The 21,961-nt window shown below is 39.1% G+C and overlaps 1 protein-coding gene across 1 annotated transcript in view; it reads right to left on the bottom strand.

The window, feature by feature from the left end:
* Positions 1-21,961, bottom strand: part of atp11b (ATPase phospholipid transporting 11B) — a 63,378-nt gene that overhangs the window by 27,531 nt on the left and 13,886 nt on the right. The window contains exons 4-18 of the mRNA XM_061738634.1: positions 18,289-18,369; positions 17,368-17,475; positions 15,060-15,188; positions 13,679-13,782; positions 12,309-12,356; positions 12,027-12,091; positions 11,469-11,550; positions 11,229-11,379; positions 8,939-9,136; positions 8,405-8,563; positions 8,088-8,275; positions 5,201-5,269; positions 3,658-3,731; positions 3,113-3,216; positions 829-1,010 (exon numbers count right to left, since the gene is read on the bottom strand). Of these exons, the coding sequence (XP_061594618.1) occupies positions 829-1,010; positions 3,113-3,216; positions 3,658-3,731; positions 5,201-5,269; positions 8,088-8,275; positions 8,405-8,563; positions 8,939-9,136; positions 11,229-11,379; positions 11,469-11,550; positions 12,027-12,091; positions 12,309-12,356; positions 13,679-13,782; positions 15,060-15,188; positions 17,368-17,475; positions 18,289-18,369 (1,742 nt within the window). The remainder of the gene's footprint in view (positions 1-828; positions 1,011-3,112; positions 3,217-3,657; positions 3,732-5,200; positions 5,270-8,087; positions 8,276-8,404; positions 8,564-8,938; positions 9,137-11,228; positions 11,380-11,468; positions 11,551-12,026; positions 12,092-12,308; positions 12,357-13,678; positions 13,783-15,059; positions 15,189-17,367; positions 17,476-18,288; positions 18,370-21,961) is intronic.

Here is a 21,961-nt window from a genome sequence, read left to right as displayed (position 1 = left end):
AAACAGTCTTGCTGGAGTCAGAAAAAACAGCATCAAATTTGAGGTAGCTACCACCATAATAAGCTAGCCTCTTAAATGGTCAATGAAATGAAAAATAGCTTTCATTTAGCACCTAACTTACCAGCTAGCTAGCTACTGTGTTAATACATTTTTATTTAATATTTGCAAGTTAAACATTAATACCAAATATATTTACCCCATAATATTATCAAAACTTACTTGACTTTATATAGTCTGTGGGCTCAAATGTGTGGCTTCAATAGTCTTGTGCTTTGAGCTCAAATGTGTGGCCTCCAGGCTTCAAGAAATCACCTGTGCATGTGATGGAGGAATGCACAGTGCCTGTAGGGGGCGTGGCCTCAATAGCCCTGCAGTAAGCAATGTGCTGTGTGCATGTGATTGAGGAGTGTACTTGCATTAAATCTGGTTGTTTTAGCCAAGACTATGCTACAATATATTTCCCCCAACTATATTTAAGTTCCCTGTTAAGGGCCAACCTTCATTTCTGTAAATTTCTTATTTATTCCCGTTAATTCCCGTTAATTCCCATATATACCCGTTAATTCCCATGGAAAGTTTCCAACTTTGAAAATTCCCGGAATTTTGCAACCCTGTTAGCTATAGAGTTTGATTAAAATATACTATTTATTTGAATCTGTACATGAACAGTTAGAGAAGCAAAGATGTATCCGATCCACACCCAACATTTACTGTGGTTATTCTATATTTTTAGATCAGATATGTAAAAAAAAAAAAGAAAAAGAAAATAGAAAAAAGAATGTGATGAAAACAGAATATTTTTCTGATTTTGAGTGAAAGTGTCCATACTTGTCCTCGACTCCAGTTGCTCCCAGGAGATGCAGGTCTCTCTCGATGTAGGTGAAGGTTTCCTGTAGCTTCTCCTCCCTCTGCTGCAGCGCCGTGCGAGCAGCGGTCAGCCGCTTGTCCACATCAGCATACTCCTCTGGACTGAAGTGGCGACATGCTACCACCAGTGTCCGTAACCCTTTCTACAATGGAACCACCACATTGGTAAAATTGAAGACAAAAAAAAAAAAAAAAAAATTGTATGACAAAAAAAAGTGAGGAATAAATAACCAAATAAACATTGTGTTTAATGACTGAACAATAATAAATGAATGAGTCAGTAAATTTGGACCATAAGGAAAGATAAACGTGAAGTCAAGAAGATGTGGATGAAGAATGACAAGATGGAAAAGGAGATGAAAACATGAGAGCGATCAAAAACTAATTATAAACAGCTCAGTTTTAATTCAGAGAACTAGCCAAGAGATGGTGAGCACAAATCAACCTCATCCAAGGAGCCACTTCAGGGTACTGATGTGTGATGACATGATATGGGTATATGAGTGTGTGAGTGTGTGTGAGTGTGTGTGTGTGCTGTGGCGAAGTCTAATGGACAGAGAAAAAGGTAATCACTTACCCCTTTTACACCAAGCTGGTTCCAGGGCTGGTTCTGGGCTAGAGCCAGAGTTAGCACCAGTTCTTTGGTTTTACACAGCCTAAGCGCCGGCTCCTGGCTCTCAAAACGGGTGCTACGCCAGCCCCTTTGAGCTGCTGGGCCAGCTCAAAGAACCAGTTACGCTGGGGGCTGGGGGCGGGGCTGGGGACGGTGTTACTGAACAACCAGAGCAGAGTAAACCCGGAAGAGCGCCGTTTTTAAACAACGTAGCGTTGAAGATGGTGGTTAAGTTAGTAGACTCTTTTATTATTACATCCATTTATTTAATAATGGATGTAAAACAGAAGCAGCAGTGGTCTACGGTACAATCCACCAACAGTAACGTCTGCGGGCTCCGTGCCGCCGATGCAGCGGCGCAGCCTCGCGTCCGAGCCCGCGGGGGAGCGTTCCAGCCCCGGGACGCTTGGACGCGAGGCTGCGGAGCCCGCCGATGCAGCGCAGCTCCATCCATTTATTTCATAAAAATTCCCGGCCCGCGGGGACGCGTCCCAGCCCGCCGTTCTGGTTCCGCCGCGTTACACCAACGCAGAGCCTACGGCGGAGCTCCTGAGGAGAGGAGAGGAGAGGAGTTGCTGTCCCCCGGGGCTGCTGGCTTTCGAGTCAAATTTGTTAACAGGCCTTATTTGGATAAACTGAGCCCAGGTTGGGGATCTTAAAGGGTTACTTTACCTGAAAAAAATATTAAAACTTAATAAAGTGCCATATTAACAGCGCTACAGCAGGAATTAAAACAGCTTTTAACTGTCGGCTTCCTCATATGGTGTGACGATCGACGCAGAGCCTACGGCGTAGTTTACGCGACGACGGGCGCCGTACGCCGTACCCTACGCCGTAGGCTCTGCGTCGATTTAACGCGGAACCATAAATCAGCTCCGGAGCCCGCAGTCAGCCAGAAATTCCGAAATTTTCAGAGCAAATTTCTTAACAGGCGTTATTTGGATAAACTGGGCCCAGGTTGGGGATCTTAAAGGGTTACTTTACCTGAAAAAATATTAAAACTTAATAAAGTGCCATATTAACAGTGCTACAGCTGAAATTAAAACAGCTTTTGGCTCTCAGCTTCCTGATCAGGGTGGGGATGAAAACGAGGGGGCGTGGTGACGTGATGACGTCGCTCTCTGGCCAGCTGCAGGCTAGCACCAGCTGTGTAAAAGCAAACGGTTCTTACTTAGAACCAACCGCGAACCGGCTCTAGCACCAGCACTAGCACCAGCCCTGGAACCAGCTTGGTGTAAAAGGGGTAACTGAGGAGATACCAGGCTCACAGTCGGATAATAGAAATGTGTAAATCAAAATAAAGAAAACATTTTGTGGTATTTTATGCTCAGGAAAATGTTTTTAGTCTCTGAAGTAACAAATGTGATTCGCAAAATTAGTTGCGTCTCAAATAAAAGTCGATAACTGCTCTTCTTTACATTGAGAAAAATGAAAACTGCTAATGATTCACATTGGATGAAGAATCAATAATTATGGATTTAAAGCAGATTAAAGTTCAGGGAACATTTCAGCAAAATGACTTTGACTTTGATGATGTGTAAATTAATTAATTGTAATTTCTGCAACAAAATGATGCAATACTAGGATTTTGAGTTAGATTTAACCAGATGTAAATAATTGAATATTTCTCACCAGGGCAAACTCATCAACGTGCAATCTTGTCTTTTCAATCTCACCACTGCTGGTGAAGGGCAAGATGGACGACTCAGCACCCTTGGTGAACAGCACTTTTCCTCCTTGGAAATGAAAACAGCAAAAAGATGTGCAATGTATAAAAAGGTACACATACAAAAAAATAAATAAATTACATATATACATTTTAAAACCTGTATCCATCACATTAAAATTCTCTCAACCCAATTTTAAAATATTTTGTAAGAACTGAATGACAGATTATTGAAGTTCATTTGACATTAATACAGCTGTCAGAATTTCCATCATATTTATCCATTATTCTGCGATATTTATAAATGTTGATCTCTTGGTATGGAATGCAAGATGTAACAGCATCATAACAGTAAACAGAGAAGCAGGAAACTCCTATGAAATGTCTGTAAGAACCAGGAAGTACTGACATAGATAAAAGCAGACGGTGAAAGCATCATTAAGAAACCCTTGCTTTAAGACTAATTAGACTTGGTTCATTTTTTTTCCCCAAGAGAAGCATGTAATGTTACCTGAGGGGGTGTCTAGTATGACGCTCATCCTCCTGCGGTCAGCATCAAACTCTAATACATGGAGCAGTTTATACCTGAAAACAACAAACATTAAGGAAAAAAGAAAAGAAAACAAAAACAAAGCCTGGTAACGTTGTGGGGCTAAAATTACTGGGCAGACATATAGTAGTTTATCGTTTTAAACTTGTACGTTCATGAAAAAAAGAAAGTAAAAACATTGTCTTTCTATTATAAAGTCACACAACTGAAGACATTATTAAAAAAAAAAAAGATAAAAAGGACTGCAAGGAAAAAATAAAATACACCACTTAATACTACCAAATAGATTATGAGGTTAAGACACTTCATATCAAATGCACTTTGATCAATTGATCATCAGCACATGTGACCAGTTATACAAAACAAAGTTTGGGCTGTGAAATAGGGTGGCAAGGATTAGTCGATGTTAACAAAAAAAATAATGATAAAAATAGTCGCCAACAAATGTAATTTTTGACTATTGTAAATAAAAAGAAAATTTCAACAGAGTGAGACATCATCCTCTTTCCCATCTCTGCTGCATACGCGCAACAGCTTAAGACGCTATTGTCACCACGCATTTTCTTCAGAGTGAGGCACCTCCGTCCCTTTCCATCTCTGCTGAGTTGCATGTGCACAATATGGCAGCGGCTGATGCAAAACAACGGTGGCTGGCAGCAAAGCTCATTAAAATATGTATTTTTTTAATAAATTGTCCATCTTTCTTGTCTTTTATTGTTAATCAGCACATCCTTTAAACAACCTCATGCAAAATGTAAAAGCTGAAACTAAATAAGAGCCATTTAATAATTCTGATAATCCAATTAGCCGACCAATCGTCTCAAGAATAGTTTTTAGTTGCAATCCTACAGTGAAATACAAAAAGAAATCTTAAATAAATAATCGTTTTGGGCTCGATTTGGGCACGTTGCATCCCCCCCCGCACAATCGAAGTCCTGACGTCAACCCTACTGAGATGCTGCGGCGAGACCTCAAGAGGGCTATCCGTAAATGAGTCCCCACAAACCTCAACGAACACTAGCAATATTGTGAAGAAGGATGGGAAAATATTCCCACGTAATGAAGTGAGAGGCCATCAACGTCACACAGATCCATTCATATCAATTACTTCAAGATATTGCTGCCAAGGGGGATTTTACAAACTTCTCAATCATAGGATGTCATTTTTCAGAGTCACCGTTTCCACATTTTGGTCTAATTTTTTTGTCAAATTTTGTCATTTCACTTTAACTTTCTGGCTGCCTGCCTTCTAGATTTCATTACTGTTCCTGCTGCATTAAGGTTATGAAAGTACACAAACAACAACAGCACGAGGAACTTACTCCAACATTCTGCACTGATAATGAACTACATGGTACAAATGATGACATCTGAAGTTACATTAATCCTGACAAAAATCCGCTTCTTTTGATGTTGATCCAATCACATTTCTTTGTACATTTAAGAGAATCCTCAAAACATGTTTAAAACCGTTCCGATTCAGGAGATGTACAAAAGCACATACTTTTCAAATTTTCCAAATGTTTTGATTTCCATGACATCTCCGCAGCTACCAGTAAAGGCCACCCCAATCCTGAAAGAAAAAAGAAACAACAGTCACAGCTAGAAATTTTCTACATTATTAACAGACAGAAAATGTTGACCTTTAAATACCGGAGTGACAATCAAATCAAAAATGCGAGGTATGGGTACTGCTTATCGATACTGATACTTTACACCGGTCTTACCAATATCTGCTTCTGTAATTTGGAAGAGAAGTTAGAAGTATGGTATGAAGTGCTTAAGTTTAGAAAAAAATCATTACTTTAAGCTTCTCCAACGCAAAATGGATACAAAAAAAACAAACAACAAAAAAAACAAGAAAAATATACCGTCTCTGGTCATGACCATAAATAAACATCTAAACCAGATATGATATACGTGATCAGAATGTAATCGAGAATTCTGGTATTTCCCTTCTTTGGCTCACCCAAAATACTACAATTACTTCAATTAATGTAGTCTTTATTTAAGAAAATAAACATGTTCAGTAATTTTACCCACAGCGAGTAAAATTAGGTGATGTACAAGTCATACCGTCTTGTATACGGTAACAGGAAAAGTAACAGTATCATCCAATTCTTTCTCTGGTCAAAACAAAGGATAGCAAAATAAACACTGGCAGATATTGCTTACTGTACCTAAACCAAATACTTCACAGAAGGAAAGGTCAGTATATCTTTCACAATAAATCCATGACAGCTCTGGGACATTCTACCAGTCTTTCCTGCATTATCTTTCCCTTGCTGTTGGTGGGTTTCCATCACTACAGCTGAAGCTGCAGCTGCAGCCTGACTGGCGGTTCCTGTGGGGCTATTAATCAATGTTACTGTCAGAAATTCAAACTGACGCAGTGTCGTCACTTTTTAACTAAAAACTTTTTTTTTTTTTTAACAAGTGCTGTACCTTCATTTGACAAGACTAAGTCGGAGCTGGAAGGAGATAAACACACCACACTGCTTTAGGTTGATAGTGTGTCTTCTCCCACATGACTGGATACAAGATGCACAAGCTTCCTTTTTATGATGCTCTGCATCGTAAAAATTAAGTGACATCTTGCCAGGACTCCAGGACTGAACAAATTAGGTATCGGTAATAAATATTACCGCTACTCAGTACCCATCCCTACTACTAGGTACAATCCAAACCTATGAAAAAAAAAAACAAAAAAAAACTGCAGTGCAGACAGGAACACTGATCTTCACATTAAGATTGGAATAACATGGAAAAACAAGCAATGCTCATATAAAGTAAATGTATTAGTTCAAATTTTAGATTCAAGCTAATTTGTAGCTTAATTAGGTGTGTTTCAATGTATCTTCATGTATATAATTACATCTTAATAAATACAATTTGAAAGAATAAAAACAAACCCAAACCAACAATAAAATAAAGGCCCGAGGGCCAAAAGGTTGATCAGTTTGATAAAATGGCATAAATGTGTCTTAACTTTATTTTTATTCAGTTCATATCATATTACCTTTATATCAAAGTTATGCTAAAGAAATTGTGAAAACAGCTTTTAATTGTTGTAACGACTGTTTACTTGTCAGGCTTTAAACACTCAGAACTTGAGCTGAGTTCTTGAGGGCCTAGAAAAGGTTTTCCACCAAAGTTCTGTTCCAGGTGTTTAAGGAAACACTGGATTCCAGGCTCCCTGACAACAAGCAGATATTTAACTCCAGGTAGGGACAACCCCCCCCACCTCTCCCCATGTCATTTTATTAAAGCCTACTACAATTTGGCCAACTGCGTCATCAGTTGGATAACTGATACTTAGTTAGCTAAGTGTTCTGCCTTCGTTACATAAATGCATCTTCCCTGGGAAAGAGAATTTGTTTAACTTGAGCTGCTAACTTAAACTGCAGAGGAATAAGAAGACATAAAAGTCAATATCTCCCCAGGGATTCATAAAATATTTCTGATTCTCATTCATTTTGTCAAGAGCAAAGCTGCAAATTATCCCCGCTGATTTTGGAGGAGCTGCACACCAGCTCAGAGGATGGAACTGATACGTGATGGACTGAAGGGGCGAGTTAACGGTCCCGTACTGTGGTTGTGACTGTATGTGCATTTAATCACTCAAGTAAGAAGACAGTTGATGGATTGATTCCCGATAAAACAAACAAACTGAGAATTACTGTCAACAACCTGCCTCACTTTTCACTTGTTAAGTTTACAAACTTTCATCTGTCAGCTGAAATGAACTGAAATATAAAAGTACATGAATTATAAATAAATAAAAATTAGTAGTGTAAACTGTAATGCTTCTAGGATACTGCGACACTCATATGTAGCCTTGTTAAAACATTTTGAAACTTAAAGGAGCTGTATGTAAGAACAATAATAAAACGAATCATAAAATGACCCCGATATGTCAACAGACATTTAAAAATCATGTTCCTTTCAAATACTTATGTCACTGACAACAGCACTCAAGCCAGGATATTCCAGTTTAAAAAGAGGAGTTGCAGCCCTCAACTGATGTTTATGTTGTCATTTTTTGTTTTGGCCTGAAGCTCCACCCTCCACCTATCTCCCAATCACCAAGTCAGTATTGTTTCTGAAGCTCCACCCTCCACCTATCTCCCAATCACCAAGTCAGTATTGTTTCGGCATCCGGGTTGCCAGCTCGGCTCTAATTATCGCAGCCATGGCAGCCTACGTTCCTGCTGCATTCTGCAGCCGACCTGGCAACCTCTGGTCGGGGTGAGGAGGGGGAGGGTACACGCCGCTCAACAATATTTTGAAAGTGACTGCAGTACCAGTTTTGGACATTTCTTACAGACGGCTCCTTAAAGGATAGAAAATTTTCTTTGAGAAGCTTTAAATAAAGAGAAAAAAAATGCTACCTCTTTGCTGCCTCGACTAAAGCCTTCTCGTCTGGTGAGGAAGCGTAGTATTCCATGTGACTGGATGAGAAACCATTGGCATGGGAGAACGGATCTCCTCCCACAACCAGGCAGTCGGGCGCGTCGTAGCTGATCTGAACAGTGTGACACAGTGACACTGCCTTGAGAAATAACAATTCCTCACCCATCTGGAAAGGAGAGACAAAGAAACATCAAACACAATGTGGACATCATCTGAAGTGAGCCACACTGTAAACAGAGATGCTGTACATCTCTGCCAACAGGATATTGTCCATATGTGCAAGTGTTTCAGTTACCAGGTGAGCCGTAGAAACATCTGGTGAATCATCCATCATTCCCTCTGGTACAAGTTTGCCGTTAACTTCCCGGTATTTGGTTCCGTTTATTGAACACTCGCGGAACTGCATTTCATTTTCCGTTAGGGTGCCCGTCTTGTCAGTGAAAACATACTCTACCTATATACACCAGACATGCAAAGTTCACAAATCAGAGTAGTTGTACAACTTTTCATAGAGTAAAAATGATTGTTCTGATTAGTGTATGTGCAACAAAATAAATTGAAGAATATGAAGCCTACAAATAAAGTAATTTTGCTTGATGCCATGTTGAAGTAAGCTTATAGTTATTGTAACTGACATTGTGTTTCACAGGATGAACAATATCTGATTAGATGCTTGTTCTTGAAAATAGAAACCATGACAATTCTAACATTTTTACATGAACAATGCAAAGACGATACATGTGCTTTCAGCTCTGTTTTGGTTTTTCAAATGGCTCAAACTTATAAGTAAATAAATGTATTAGTATTCATTATATTCATACACACATACCTGACCCAACTCTTCGTTTAAGTCAGATGTGTTGACCTGAGCTTTCTGGTCACTTTCCTCGTGGTACAGATCTAAATCCCAGCCGATGAAAAAGGAGCCCAGGAACTTCTGCATCTCCACGGTAACGTAGAGCGATATGGGGATGATGAAGTTGTAGAGGACCAAAAATGCCAAGAAGTCCGATATAAACTTTAAGATCTGAAGTAGAATGAGAAAGAAAAAAAAAAAAAAAAGGATAGAAATTCTAATTAAATAGGGAGCAAAAAGGTGCAAGGCAGTGGATAAGTGTTGAAAGAAGAAAGAAGGAAATAAAGGCAAAGTTTAAGGCTGTCTGCCACTAACTTTGTCAATCATCTTAACCACACGGAGGATTATGGAGCCTCAGGAAAGATCATTCTAAATCAAAGCAGGCAGGGTAATATGTTCCCATTAAGGCCTTAATCACTTTATGTGACAAGAAGGAAGGAAGAGCACACGTTCAGACTGTTTTCAGCAGCACCAAAAGTAATCTCAAAAACATGTCTGACTAGGGATGAAATAATCAAAACAGAAATATGTGTGAAGGTGAAGCCTGCGATAGATAGATACAACTGGATATTCAGGTTTTAACAAAGAAAGAATTCTTAGTTTTGCAGGAGCGATGATGAAGCGACATGATGCTGTTAAAGGTTAAACACTGCTGGGACTGGTGGCTTTCTTTAGTCTCCGTTATAGAACATCTAGAAAGAGGTCTTTTTATGTGTCGCAGGTATTCCTTTGTGTCTCTGGGGAGCAGAGAGGCTGTTGTGCAGCTACTGTGTTCTGTCTTTGTGACTCAACATACAAAGACTACTGATCTGATTAGTGTTGGCAGTTTGGCTGATCTGCCAAGTGATTGGCTCAGTGATAGAGATTCCTCTTATACCTTGTCAGAGAACAGACACTTGACCCCACCCCACCATCAGCTTGGATCTGGAGGACACAGTTTCAAGTGCCCAGGTTGCCAATAGAGGTGAGCCAGAGTTCCCCAGGGGGGGTGAGCAAGCACTTAACAGCCCAACTGCTCCCCGGGCGCCGGAAAAATGGCAGCCCACTGTTCCTGGTGTAACTAGTGATGGGTTAAAAACAGAAGACTAATTTTGGTGTGTTTCATGAGATATATACGGACAAATAAATATAATGATTATAGACTTATCTGTGTATGCGTGTACATGAGGAGTCAAGCATGGTCTCATCTTTATATTTTTAACCAATTATTTGTAGCTGGTAGGGATGCAAATTATCGATTATTTCATTAATTGACAGTTGATAACCTTATCGATCGATCATCGATTAGTTGATAAGCGGCGTTTTTCCCCCATCTGAGATACAAACATAATTTTTTTTGCTTATATAAAATACAAAGGACATTTTAATGTATTCTTAATCAAATATTTATTTGATACAAAAGTAACAAAAAGACATTTTTGTACCACAAGGAATATAATATAAAGTGCACTTCAAGGCTATTAGTAGTAGCAGCAGCCATAATAGTGTCATTTGTGTCAAGCAAATTTTAAGTTCTAGTTACGTTTTAAGTTAGAGTTTTGGCAGTGTTCAAAATAAAATGATGAGACCTGCTGTATTGGAGCACATTTTCTTTTAGTTAAAACTGTAGCGGGGACAGATGTTTAGAGAAACCTATGTATGTACCGGGTGAAGGCTGATTTATGGTTCCGCGTTACAACAACGCAGAGCCTGCGCCGTAGGCTACGGCGGCGGCTCTGCGTCGATTTAAGGCGGAACCATAATTCAGGCTTTAGGGGAGCATATCGGAGAACAACCAGAAGAATATAGAGTGGATTAAAAATAAAAGTTAAGCACTGAGCTACATGTGTCTCCCGTCTGGGCCATTGCAGACTCATTGCCTGAGCATGATGTTACTAAAACCAAACATATCCGCCGTCTCTTTCTTCTAACTTTATGAGCGCGGCGTGGCGCGTTGTGTCGCATTAAATGTGGTCCGGGCGTAATACCAGCTGGTGAAATTAAACGAAAAAAATAAATACATAAATAGATTAATTGTAATCGATAATTTTAATCGGGTAATTTCATAACGGCAATTAATCGAAAATCGATGAATTATTAACATCCCTAGTAGCTGGGAGAGCATTTGGAGAGGAAAGAAAAGTGGAAAAATGTGTATGTTGATCTTGCTCTTTCTTCCTTTAGCATGAAGTAGAATGCTGACAGCAGTCACCAACTCTTAAATCTGCCTCTCTGAATAAAAACAACAAGAAATGAATCCCTCTGATATGTGAAGAAGACTAACCGGACTGCTGTTGCGCTCTTGTTCAGTCTTTTGGTTGTAGAAAGGCTCGTCCCATTTGTCCTCCGCCTGCCAGGCATACTTCAGAATAGTGCTGAGTACCGCCTCAAACAGCAGGATGACCAGGTAGATGATTAAGAAGGTATTCATTGACCTGACAACAGAAGCCATTTTCAAGTTTGAGGTTTTATCAAGCGCATCCTTGAACAAAAATATTTTGTTTACTTAGAAGAAATGGCTTACTTCTCTACTGCAGAGCGTTTCTGGGACTTGCATTTATAGTTCAGGGCCATTTTGGATTCCATCCCTGTGTAAACTGCAACACCTGCAACAGCACAGTAGTTTTAGCCATTACGTCAGGTTTATGGCCTGTCCTTCACATTTCTGATCGATCCATGTTTGAAGGCCTACGAACAAAGACGCTGACACTATGCACGTGGAGAAATTAGAAAACTGGCCGTGGGCCTTCATTGGAATAGCTGCTGCATTGAACATGGTTCACCCTTAAGACACTGGGACACTTCTATCAAACCTGCTGACAGACAGCATGTCAAATTTAGACAACAGAAGCAGCCTTGAATTTAAAGAAAAAAACTTGGCCTCGCCTGCATGATAATGATGGACAACTCGCTGAGACTGGTTTGTTTATGTCAAAGCCAGAGCAACTATTCTTTACCTTATCTTTCAATGAATAAGGGCAGAGGGTATTCAATTTTTCCAACAACAAAAGCCACTTCTCCAGATGACTTCCTTCTTGTCAGGGTTTGCTACATTTTTCTTCTCCTTTCTACTTCGACTTACCGAAAATCTCTTTGGTATTTTTCAACCTGGCTCCTCTCAGCAGCAAGTTCTCTGGACCCAGTGGTCTGACATAAACGTAAGCAATAGAAATACAGATAAAGTAAACAGTTAAAAATGCATTTAGAGAATGTATGAACATGTAGCTTCATTTTGTTGAGCATTTTCATCCCTTTTGATGGCATGGCAGTTCACTGCTCAGTGATACTGGAAAAACCCATAAAGACACCACCATTTTCAGTTATAAGCCACTACAGCTGGACAAATCTGGTCAGCTGATCTTACCTGACTATCTCCTCCCCGTGCTGCGTTATAGTGACACGCCCTACAAATCTGCAAGAAAACACAAGTGTTTTGTTCAGTGGACTGATGAGGATCATAAATATGTTCACAACCTCAAAGTTAACTGCACAAATTATGTAAGAGGAAATACATTTTTTTTTACATGCACAGTAACTAAACCGCAATATTTGTTTTTTCTCTGCTAGTAAATGTAATTTTATTTGAATAATTTTAATTATGAAAGTCTCTGCTGCCTGAGTTTGTGTGGTGCTTTTTGTTTTTAATACTCACAAAATGATGTCAAAAGTAACAACAATAACAAATGTTCAAAATAGTAGGCGAACATATTTAGACATTTCAGTTTAAGTTGGATAAAAGTTCTGAAAACATGAGTACACTATAATAAGTGAAGATCTTTCCTTCCATCCTGTAGCAGAGCTCTTACAGCTATATGGAAATACTACCGCTGGAAATTAAACAGTTTTGAATTGACAAACACAACAGCTGTAAAAAAGGTGCATACATGGAAGCAGAAAAGAGAAGTAAAATGCAAATATGGAATCTACTGCCCTTTTTGCACATGATCTCAACTAAACATTACAGGAAGCCTCAATACGGTAAGTGGACAGGGTTAAATCACCACAAAGTCTGGTCTGATGGCTGATCAGCTTCTCTGGGCAATGTCAAGAAAATGTCAGGGTGACAAAAACAGCAGCTTACAGAATGAAACAGCAACTTTGTGTGGCATATGAGAGGAAACTGCCACAGCGACAAGCAGCCTGATTGATCCGAGAACAGAAATCTGATTACAAGAGGAGGAGAGGGGGGGGTTGTTGAGGGGATTTTTTTGGGATGGGGTGGCAGTGGGGTGGTAGTGGGCTTCATTAGTATTGGAAACAAGAGAGCAGGGAGACAGAGAGGAGGTCAAGGATTGAGGCCTCTGCGTTTGGAGCGACTTCTCAACCAGGTGAGTCATGCAAAAACCCAGAGTCCATTCTTAACGTAGATCAAATTAGGCTTCTCTTCAAGAAGAAAATGTCTACCAGGTTTTTTTTGGCTCTCTGACAAGAAGGATACACTGTACAGTAAAGAAACAGATACTTTTAGTGAAGGCTTTCAATGGAGAATCTTTATTTTATGGTTGGAATACGTTTAGGTTTCAATACTCCCCTCCCTGTATATTTTTATATTATTTATATTTCTTATATTTCTTATTGTTTGCACTATTGTTTCTTATTTGTCTTGCACTGGAGAGGTGATGCTGCTTTCAATCTCACTGTACCCAGGTACATTGACAATAAAGTATTCTATTCTTTATACTGAGACTTTTGTGTTCCTCTCCTGGAAGTGTGTGTGATATAGACGCAGATTACCTGTACAGGTCAGCCTCTGGCTGTTGACACTCTACTACAGCTTGCAAAGCCTCCAGCTGGGACACCGACTGACAAACCGACGTCTCTGGCACAGAGAAGTGAGTCTACCGGGAAAAGAGGAAAAGAAAAAAGGAAAATTAAATGCTGATGTTAGAAAGCATTTAAATGGGACAAAGATGCTTATAAGATCATAAAAAGAAGCTTTCAACTCAAAAGACCGAGAGCCCTTTGACAGACAGTAAGAAAAAAAAAAAAAAAAAAAAAAAAAACGTAAACAGTGTATTTATAAATGAGATGGTTCCAAGATGCCATTGCTCAGTCGGACAACTTTATTTGACTGATATCAAAAACAAATTAATATACACAACATCATTACCAGTTCGGATAACACTGGAAGTGTTTCTAAGCATACAGTATAAGATAAGATAAGATAAGAAATCCTTTAATAGTCCCCCAGAGGGGAAATTTCCAGGTTACAGCAGCAAAGGGGATAGTGCAAAACAAGAGGCATCAATATCACACAATATCACACAACAATAATAATAATAATAAACACTATAACACTATAAACAGTATATACAATAATAATAAGAATAAGAATAAGAAGGAGAATAAAAATAGTAATAAATAAAAAAAAAATTCTAGTATACAAAAAGAAAAAACAGATGGATATTTACAGATGTTATTTATGCCCGTTGCAGAATGGTTTTTATTGTCAGGATTGTTTGTATTGTTTGTGGTCTACTGTGAGCAGTGCTGGTTGTGTAGTCTCACAGCTGCAGGGAGGAAGGACCGTCTGTAGCGCTCCTATTTCCCGCAGTCTGGTATTCTCAGAAACAAGAGTCATCTAGAAAAACACTTAGAACCCTAACAAATACAATACACTGCAGTATTTCCAAATAATTCACTAACAGCCAGACAGACGTGTCTGACAATGATTTCTAGTTGTAAACACTGGAGCAACAGATTTCTAGGCCACCACTGAGAACAACCACCATGTAACGGAAGTATCTGGATGCTGTATAAGAACCACCAAATCACATGAGCCCTGGGAAGATAACGTTAGTGTAGTGGAAAGGAACTCAAAGATTAGAAGTGCAAATGTGATCAATTAAAAATCACATTGTGCAAGTCATTCAAAAACCCTTTTAACAGTCATCAAAACCAGCCAAATGCTGGCATGTGGACACAGAATATGAAGCCGTTTCTCCTCAGTCAACAACACTACTGTCACCGGTGAAATCATTCATAAACATTAACTACATCTACACGTCACAAAAAAAAAAGAAAAAAAAAATCATCAAAAATCAAGTATAAATGAACCTTAAGGAATTTTTCCACCACTCCTCATTATCATTATTTCCCGACGTGATGCACAGACCTTAAGGTTTGTCTCTCCGTCAAGACTGGCTGTGGTGATGTGGCAAGTACCATCTGCACGATCTGACGATAGCAACGCCAGGTCAGCTGGGAATGTCTCATCTTTGGCCACACGAACGATGTCCCCCACCTGAATGAATGGACAGACATTAATGGATGCAGTTCAATACTGCTCAGGTTAACGTTCAACTGTTCCTTCAGGAAATAAATGCAATTTGGCCTTACATTATGCCATTTAATTAAGTTCAAATATAAAGGATAACAATGCTAAATGTCAAATATTCCCACAAGTGAATTTTATGGGAACGTTATACCTCAGAAGTTTTATATTTCCTATACTGAAATGTTTTTGGTAGAACTAACAGCGGTGTTTAGATCCCACTAGATAACATGCCTGCCTGGAACCTTTTAATTTTGGCATTTGTCTTTTAGATTCTCCACGTATGAAATCAATTCCTTCCCGTTAATGCCGTTTAATTTGCTGCTGACCTTTCCTCAGAAGCATTACATCAGTAAGAAATCAGAAGTTACATTGTTATTGGCTAGACTCTGCTGGCATTCAATTCTCAAATTTAAATTTACAAACAAAACAGTAACTCTGGCCAGCTCTGCACCTTTGGAACAAATTATTTCCTTTTAAGCATAATGGTTCATTAGCTGTTTCTCTAAAGGACACGCTCATTTAGGCAGTGAGGCAAACAGACAGCTCCAGATACATTACAATAGTCACAGTGTCTCTGGGAAGACTGACCTACAAAGATGTTCTGGGTTGCAGGAATATCATAGCATATCAAGACCATTGCATCAGTGAAGACGTGTAACATCTAAACTTGTTTGTGTTTATATGTTATCTACAAGTTTGTTAATTCATATGAATGCAAAGCACTGAAACAATTGTAAATAGCATCTGAAAAAGAACAAACCGTATGAAAATTTAATCTTAAACTGAATTAATGAAGCAATTTCCTATTTTACCTAGTTTTAGTCTTAGCAGACAGGGTTCAGCTAGAAATAATGATGGGTTTTAATGCCAGTAGATAAAGCGAGAACATGTCTATAATCATCTTAGAACACCTATAACTGAACAATTATTTTCACTGCCAACCCTTACAATTACGCAAGACATTGCAGCAGCTACCTAAACCAACACATCAAGAATATTTACATAGCTGTTTTGTGGTTCTATTCTCTGACTCATGAACCAATCACTGTACTACATTTGTACAGCAATACCCATTTGTAATTTATTTATTTCAAAACAGGGACAGTGCACAATAAGACATTAATCTTGTACAAAAGAATATGCATTGTGCCAGGTTGTAGCAACTTGCTATTTTCCACCTGTAGTCCCAGGGAAGGTTGATGGAATACTACATAAAAATTAGTATAGAAAAAGAAAAAATAAGTAAAAGAGCAGAACAAAGCAAAGAGGCAATAGATAAAATAGATAAATAGAAACATGGAAGCAGATTCAACAGAGCATGAGATCTGTCAGATGTTGGCACCTAAGATTTAAAGCTAGGCTGCCCCCACAACACACACACAACACACTTCATAAATGTACACACACTTGTCTTGACAGTAACCAATGCTTGGCAAGATGTGAGAAGGTGTCGGGACTTCTACATGAAATAATGTCTGTTGGCAGAGTATTCCATTGAGTCATTGCAATACAGGAAAATGATGACTTCCCAAATGCAGTTTTGCTTTGGGGTACACGACACTCACCCCTGGTAACAGATCTGGTTGTTCGTGTTGACTTCTCAGAGCAGAGTGACACATTTTTTCAAGGGGGGAGCTGCAGCATTATGGATCATTTTAAAAAGTAAGCAGACATTTGAGTGCTTTATCAGATTCTCAAAGTTTAAAATTTCATAATTATTGAGTATATGACAGTGATGGTAGCAACGTGGTTTTTTATCATGGATTTTTAGGGCACCTTTGTATAATGATTCAAGTGGTTTTAGAACCATCTGTAGTGAACAAGAGCTCCACCATGTTAAGCATGTGGTACACATTTAATTCAAACATTTGTCTAGTGAGATAACAGAGATTACAACGCAGCATGAACCAAACCAGTGTTCATTGTACTTAAAAAAAAATAAATAAATCACTTGAGAGTCATGAGTGCAGTCATATTTGTTTAGAAGAGCCTGATTGCCTCAGTTTTCATCAAGACATTTTTGTGAGTCAAATTTCCTTTAAATCATGACAAAATTTGTCCCAAAGTCATTATTCTTTAATAGAAGAAAAATAAGAAATAAATAACACAACAGGGTACCTCGAGAAGGTACAGTTTTCCTACTTACTCTGATGTTTTTGGATCTTGTCTGGACGAGACTGCCACTGCGAACCACAAACACTGGAGCCCCATTGACTTCATTATCCGCCTTGTGTCTCAGCCAGTCTTCATAGCCCTGCAGAGAAAGCAATCTGTTAGCCTGTGAAATGCTGAAAATGTCATCTGGTTATTACAGTATACGTCTACAAGCAAGTCATTAGGGGTGAAACGATACGATTAGTCGACATTGTCTACTAAAATTGATAATAAAAATTGTCATCAACACATTTAATTGTCAACTATTATTGGCAACCCCCCCCCCAAAAAAAAAAAACAGTGCGGCATTTCTTTCCTTCCTATCTCTGCTGATAATTGGACATGCGCAATAACATTCGGCCATTATTGTCACCACATGTTTTTTTTCAACAGAGTGAGGCATCTGTCTCCCTTCCCATCTCTGCTGAGAGTTGCACACAGACAATATGGTGGCGGGCGATGAAACACCAGGGCTACTGGCAGCAAAGTTAATTAAAAGATGTATTTTTAAATGAAGTGTCCATCTCTTTGTTTTTTATTGTTAATTAGCACATAATTTAAAAAAACCTAATGCCATTTTTTAAAAGCTGGGAGCTAAATAAGAACCATTTAATAATTATGAGATTCATAATCTGATTAGTTGACTAATTGTTTCAATAGTCGATGACTAATGGACTATCAGAATAGTAGTTAGTTGCAGCCCTACAAGTCATTGATCAAACAAAGGGCCTAAACAGTCTTGTTAACCTTTATGTTAATTAACAATTTTTAAAATGCACAAATAATGAATGAATTCAAGTCAGTAGCAGGCCAGGGTTGATGACATTTTCATGTACATTTCATGATACTGCAAGTAGCTTTGTTCCACATTTTCAGACTGAGTTAGAGGAACCTGTTGTGTTTGTGGTGTCACCTGTTTTATAGCAGTAACTGTGATGACAAAAAACAGAGGCAGCCCACTGGTGACTGGGGAAGTTGGGGTGTCTATCATCAACTGGAACAACAAGAGTTAACAATGTCAATAAAATGAAAATTAAACTGCAACACCAGAGCAAAAGTGGATTTGACCTGTAAAAGAGAGAACACGTAAAGCAGAAACATCAGAGAGAAGTAGTAGGTTATGTGTCAAACAGGAAATCCTCAACTTCCGTCAAAGGTCAACTGTCAGAAAAGAACTTGTTGCACACACACATTTGACTTTGATCAATTTCATACCTTATACTTTCACCTGGCCTCCATTCCACAAAAAGTATTTCTAGCAAACCTTCACACTAACCTAAATAGTTAAACATGTATGTCATTAATTGACAATAAAATGTGCTCACTTTAAACAAATTTAGTTTCAAATGTGTAACACATTTCCTCGAGACAAGATATACAAATATCCATAAATGCAAACACTGAAGAACATTAAATGCTTCAGAGGCAACATTTATTGTGAAAACACATACCTCACAAAATGGGAATTTATACTAAAAAGGGAGACTGTTCTTATCAACCCCGCTACAAGTCACATTCTTTCTACTCCCGTCTTAAATTTTATTTCGTTACTGACTTGCAACTAGAAGACTGCTCTGAGTCTTAACTAAATAAAGTTATGTAATTTTGTTTTGCACACCGTCCTCTAAGTGGCCATCTCTTGAAGCTGCATCCGTGTATTAATACTCTTTCTACTGGAGGCTGCCTTTTCTGTCATCTCTAGGGCAAGACACACCATGTACATGAACGTATCAGCAGCGTGCCTTGAACGGAGCCGTATTACCGATGTCTTCTCCTGCATCTACATTATGTTAAGAATGACGTCTTGTCTCTGGAAACAGTCCTTGTACACCACTAGACAAAAATACATTATCTTAAGATCAGCTGCTTGAATTACCCACATTGCACTATAACACCAGAGAAAAAGAAAAAAAAAATCAGCTGCACCCACAACACAGCTGAGAAAACGTATGACGCCAGTAAAGACCGGCGTGGTGCTCTCTTCCTCTTTCAAAGCGATGACAGTCATTGGTGTTCAAGTTGAATTCACCTTCAAGCTCATGTCAATCAAACTTTTCAATGCATTACTGAAAAAGTATGCAAAAGCAGCAGGAGTTTGCAGCCTTGAGGAACAGTCAAGTCATGAAGCATGGTCTGTCCTTCTGCATGTTTTGGAGTCTTACTGGCTTGTTTGACTTACGTGTCCCTAAATATTGAAACGGTGCAAACTTAATGAGGTATAAAACTACTCAACTGAGATTGTAGTTATCAAATTTGAAGTCTAATTTTATTTTTGTGTGTGTGTCCCTATATGTGAATCCTTCAGTGAAAAACAGCATATGTTTTATTCCCACCCAATAGAGGCATTTATACACTGCACCATTTCTACAGTGGTATAATGGCGCTTTTCCACTAGTACCTATTCAGCCCGACACGGCTGGTCCCGCCTCATCCCGGCTCCACCCGTTTTGTCCCTGTTTGTTTTTCCACAGCCAGGTGAGAAGTGGGCAGGTTGGGGTGAAGCTGCTGTGACGTACTCGCTTGCGCAATGTTTATGTCGGTGCAGATGAGAAATCAGCTGGAGACACGAGCGGCTGAAGAAAAAAACAGCCCGTCTACATCCCTTTTTTAATTCTCTCGTCAGCCACCAGGTTTATGAACATCTGCACCTCAGATTTGGATCACCAAACAGACGTTTGCGCTGTATAATAAAATTGCTGCGAGTCGCTCTCGCGCTGACTCCCGCTTCCTGATTCAAACGTCTGACGGCCCCGCCCCTCGACCAATCAGTGGCCTGTAATGTGATGACGTCAGATATAGTGCCGGCTCAGCCTGGTTAGAATCTCGGCAGAATGGTTACAGAAAAAGTATCTGCTTGGCACGGCTCCGCCCGCCTCGGCCCGTAGTGGAAAAGCGCAAGACGGGGGCGTGGCGGGTAGAAGCGAGCTGAGTAGATACTAGTGGAAAAGGGCCATAAGATCATTACATGTCACCCTGTTTAACCTGGATCTGCTTAATCTTGGGTAAGACATCAAGAATGCAGACGCCAAGATAATGCCCGGGCTATGACCTGATAGGGCGGGATGTAGGATTGAGACGTCAGCATATGCTGCGGCAAACAAAGCATGAAAATCAGCCATAGTAGCTTTCATGTGGGTCGAAAATGGTTTCAAAATAAGTGGAGAAAAAGAATGTGGTCAAGGACAGGATTGGGGAAACTTTGAATGCCAGTTCTGCAAAGGGACCATAAGGTAAGTAGTTGTAATACTATAATATGTCCCTTTTTGTATATACAAACAATATTTGGAGTCAATTGCTAAGCCTCCATACTGTTAAACTCCGCTGCCACTACAACATCAAATTTGAGGTCCCACAAAGCTCAATTTACTTTACTCTTTGCATCAATGTTTTATTTATTTGTATTTTTTGGAAAATCCCACTGGGCTACACTTAAACATCTTTTCAAATTGCATTTTAATTGCTCAGTGACTATACAGAGTTATAGGATATCTGACACCATCAGAAAATCATATCCGGCAGTCTTTGGCTGAAATACCAGTGACGGTGGTCATCAACACCCCACGCTGTACATGCGAAAGCAGATGTGGACATACAACGAAAGATATTTCTGCAATTCTTTCACAACGGCAATCTTTAATTTACGGCAGCCCAAAATCATGCAGAAGCCTTAAAAGGAGTCATAGATGCACAGACTTCTTATTGTACATCCACTCTAGAACCCTAGAACGGTTTCATTTTAAAACATGGAACTTGTGTAACGCTCACACTATTGCTGCAGGTTCAACCCTCAAGACTGGACAAGCTGAGCACCTTTACAAATGTACACACCCTCTCCTTAATTTTGTTTTTCTGGTTCACAGAACTTGATTTTCCCAAAAAATAAAATAAAATAAAATAAAGACAAGCCTCAGGAAGTGCTGCTCACTTTGTTGCATTCTCCCTCGGTATGAGCCGTTACACTGCTAAAAGGCATTTAATCAAACCATTAAAAGATCCATCTTCAACAAAAGTTATTTCAAGCAGTGTTTTTAGTGTAGCACTCATCAATTTATACAAAAAAGTTAAAACAAACTAGTTGTTTGTTTGAAGATACTGTAACACAATAAAAAAGTACCCAAACATCAAATATACACATACATATTCATAAAGTTGCTACATGTTGTTTTATATTTCTTATGAGAAAGCACAGTTCATAGCTGGCATCTAGAAATCCATCTGAAGCTTCCAGCAGTGGCAAGATTAAAAGTGGCCCTTTCTTCAGTGATTTCAGACAGTTGATTTTAACTGAACTGACAACTTGAGTGGGCACAAAAAAAAACTATTTTCAGACAACGTCAAGTAAATTTCATTGGCATTGCCACAAAATCCCAAATACAGGAGGGCACAGTTAAAAATCTGAAAACAAAAAACAGATTCAGCAGCACAAGATGCATGGTGAGGGTTGTATAGACAGTCGTCTTACTAAATATATGGGTGTAATATTTCAATACCGAGGCAGACCTGTTTTTCTTCGTAGAAGGTAATGAGCTTCTTACAAACACCCACCCACATACTTCTATCGGCTAAAGCCACACATGACTCATCAC

The sequence above is a fragment of the Cololabis saira genome, chromosome 13 (genome assembly GCF_033807715.1).
Source record: "Cololabis saira isolate AMF1-May2022 chromosome 13, fColSai1.1, whole genome shotgun sequence".
Taxonomy (NCBI): domain Eukaryota; kingdom Metazoa; phylum Chordata; class Actinopteri; order Beloniformes; family Belonidae; genus Cololabis; species Cololabis saira.
The sequence above is the reverse complement of the archived record's forward strand: the minus strand, read 5'-3'. Positions and strand labels throughout refer to the sequence as shown.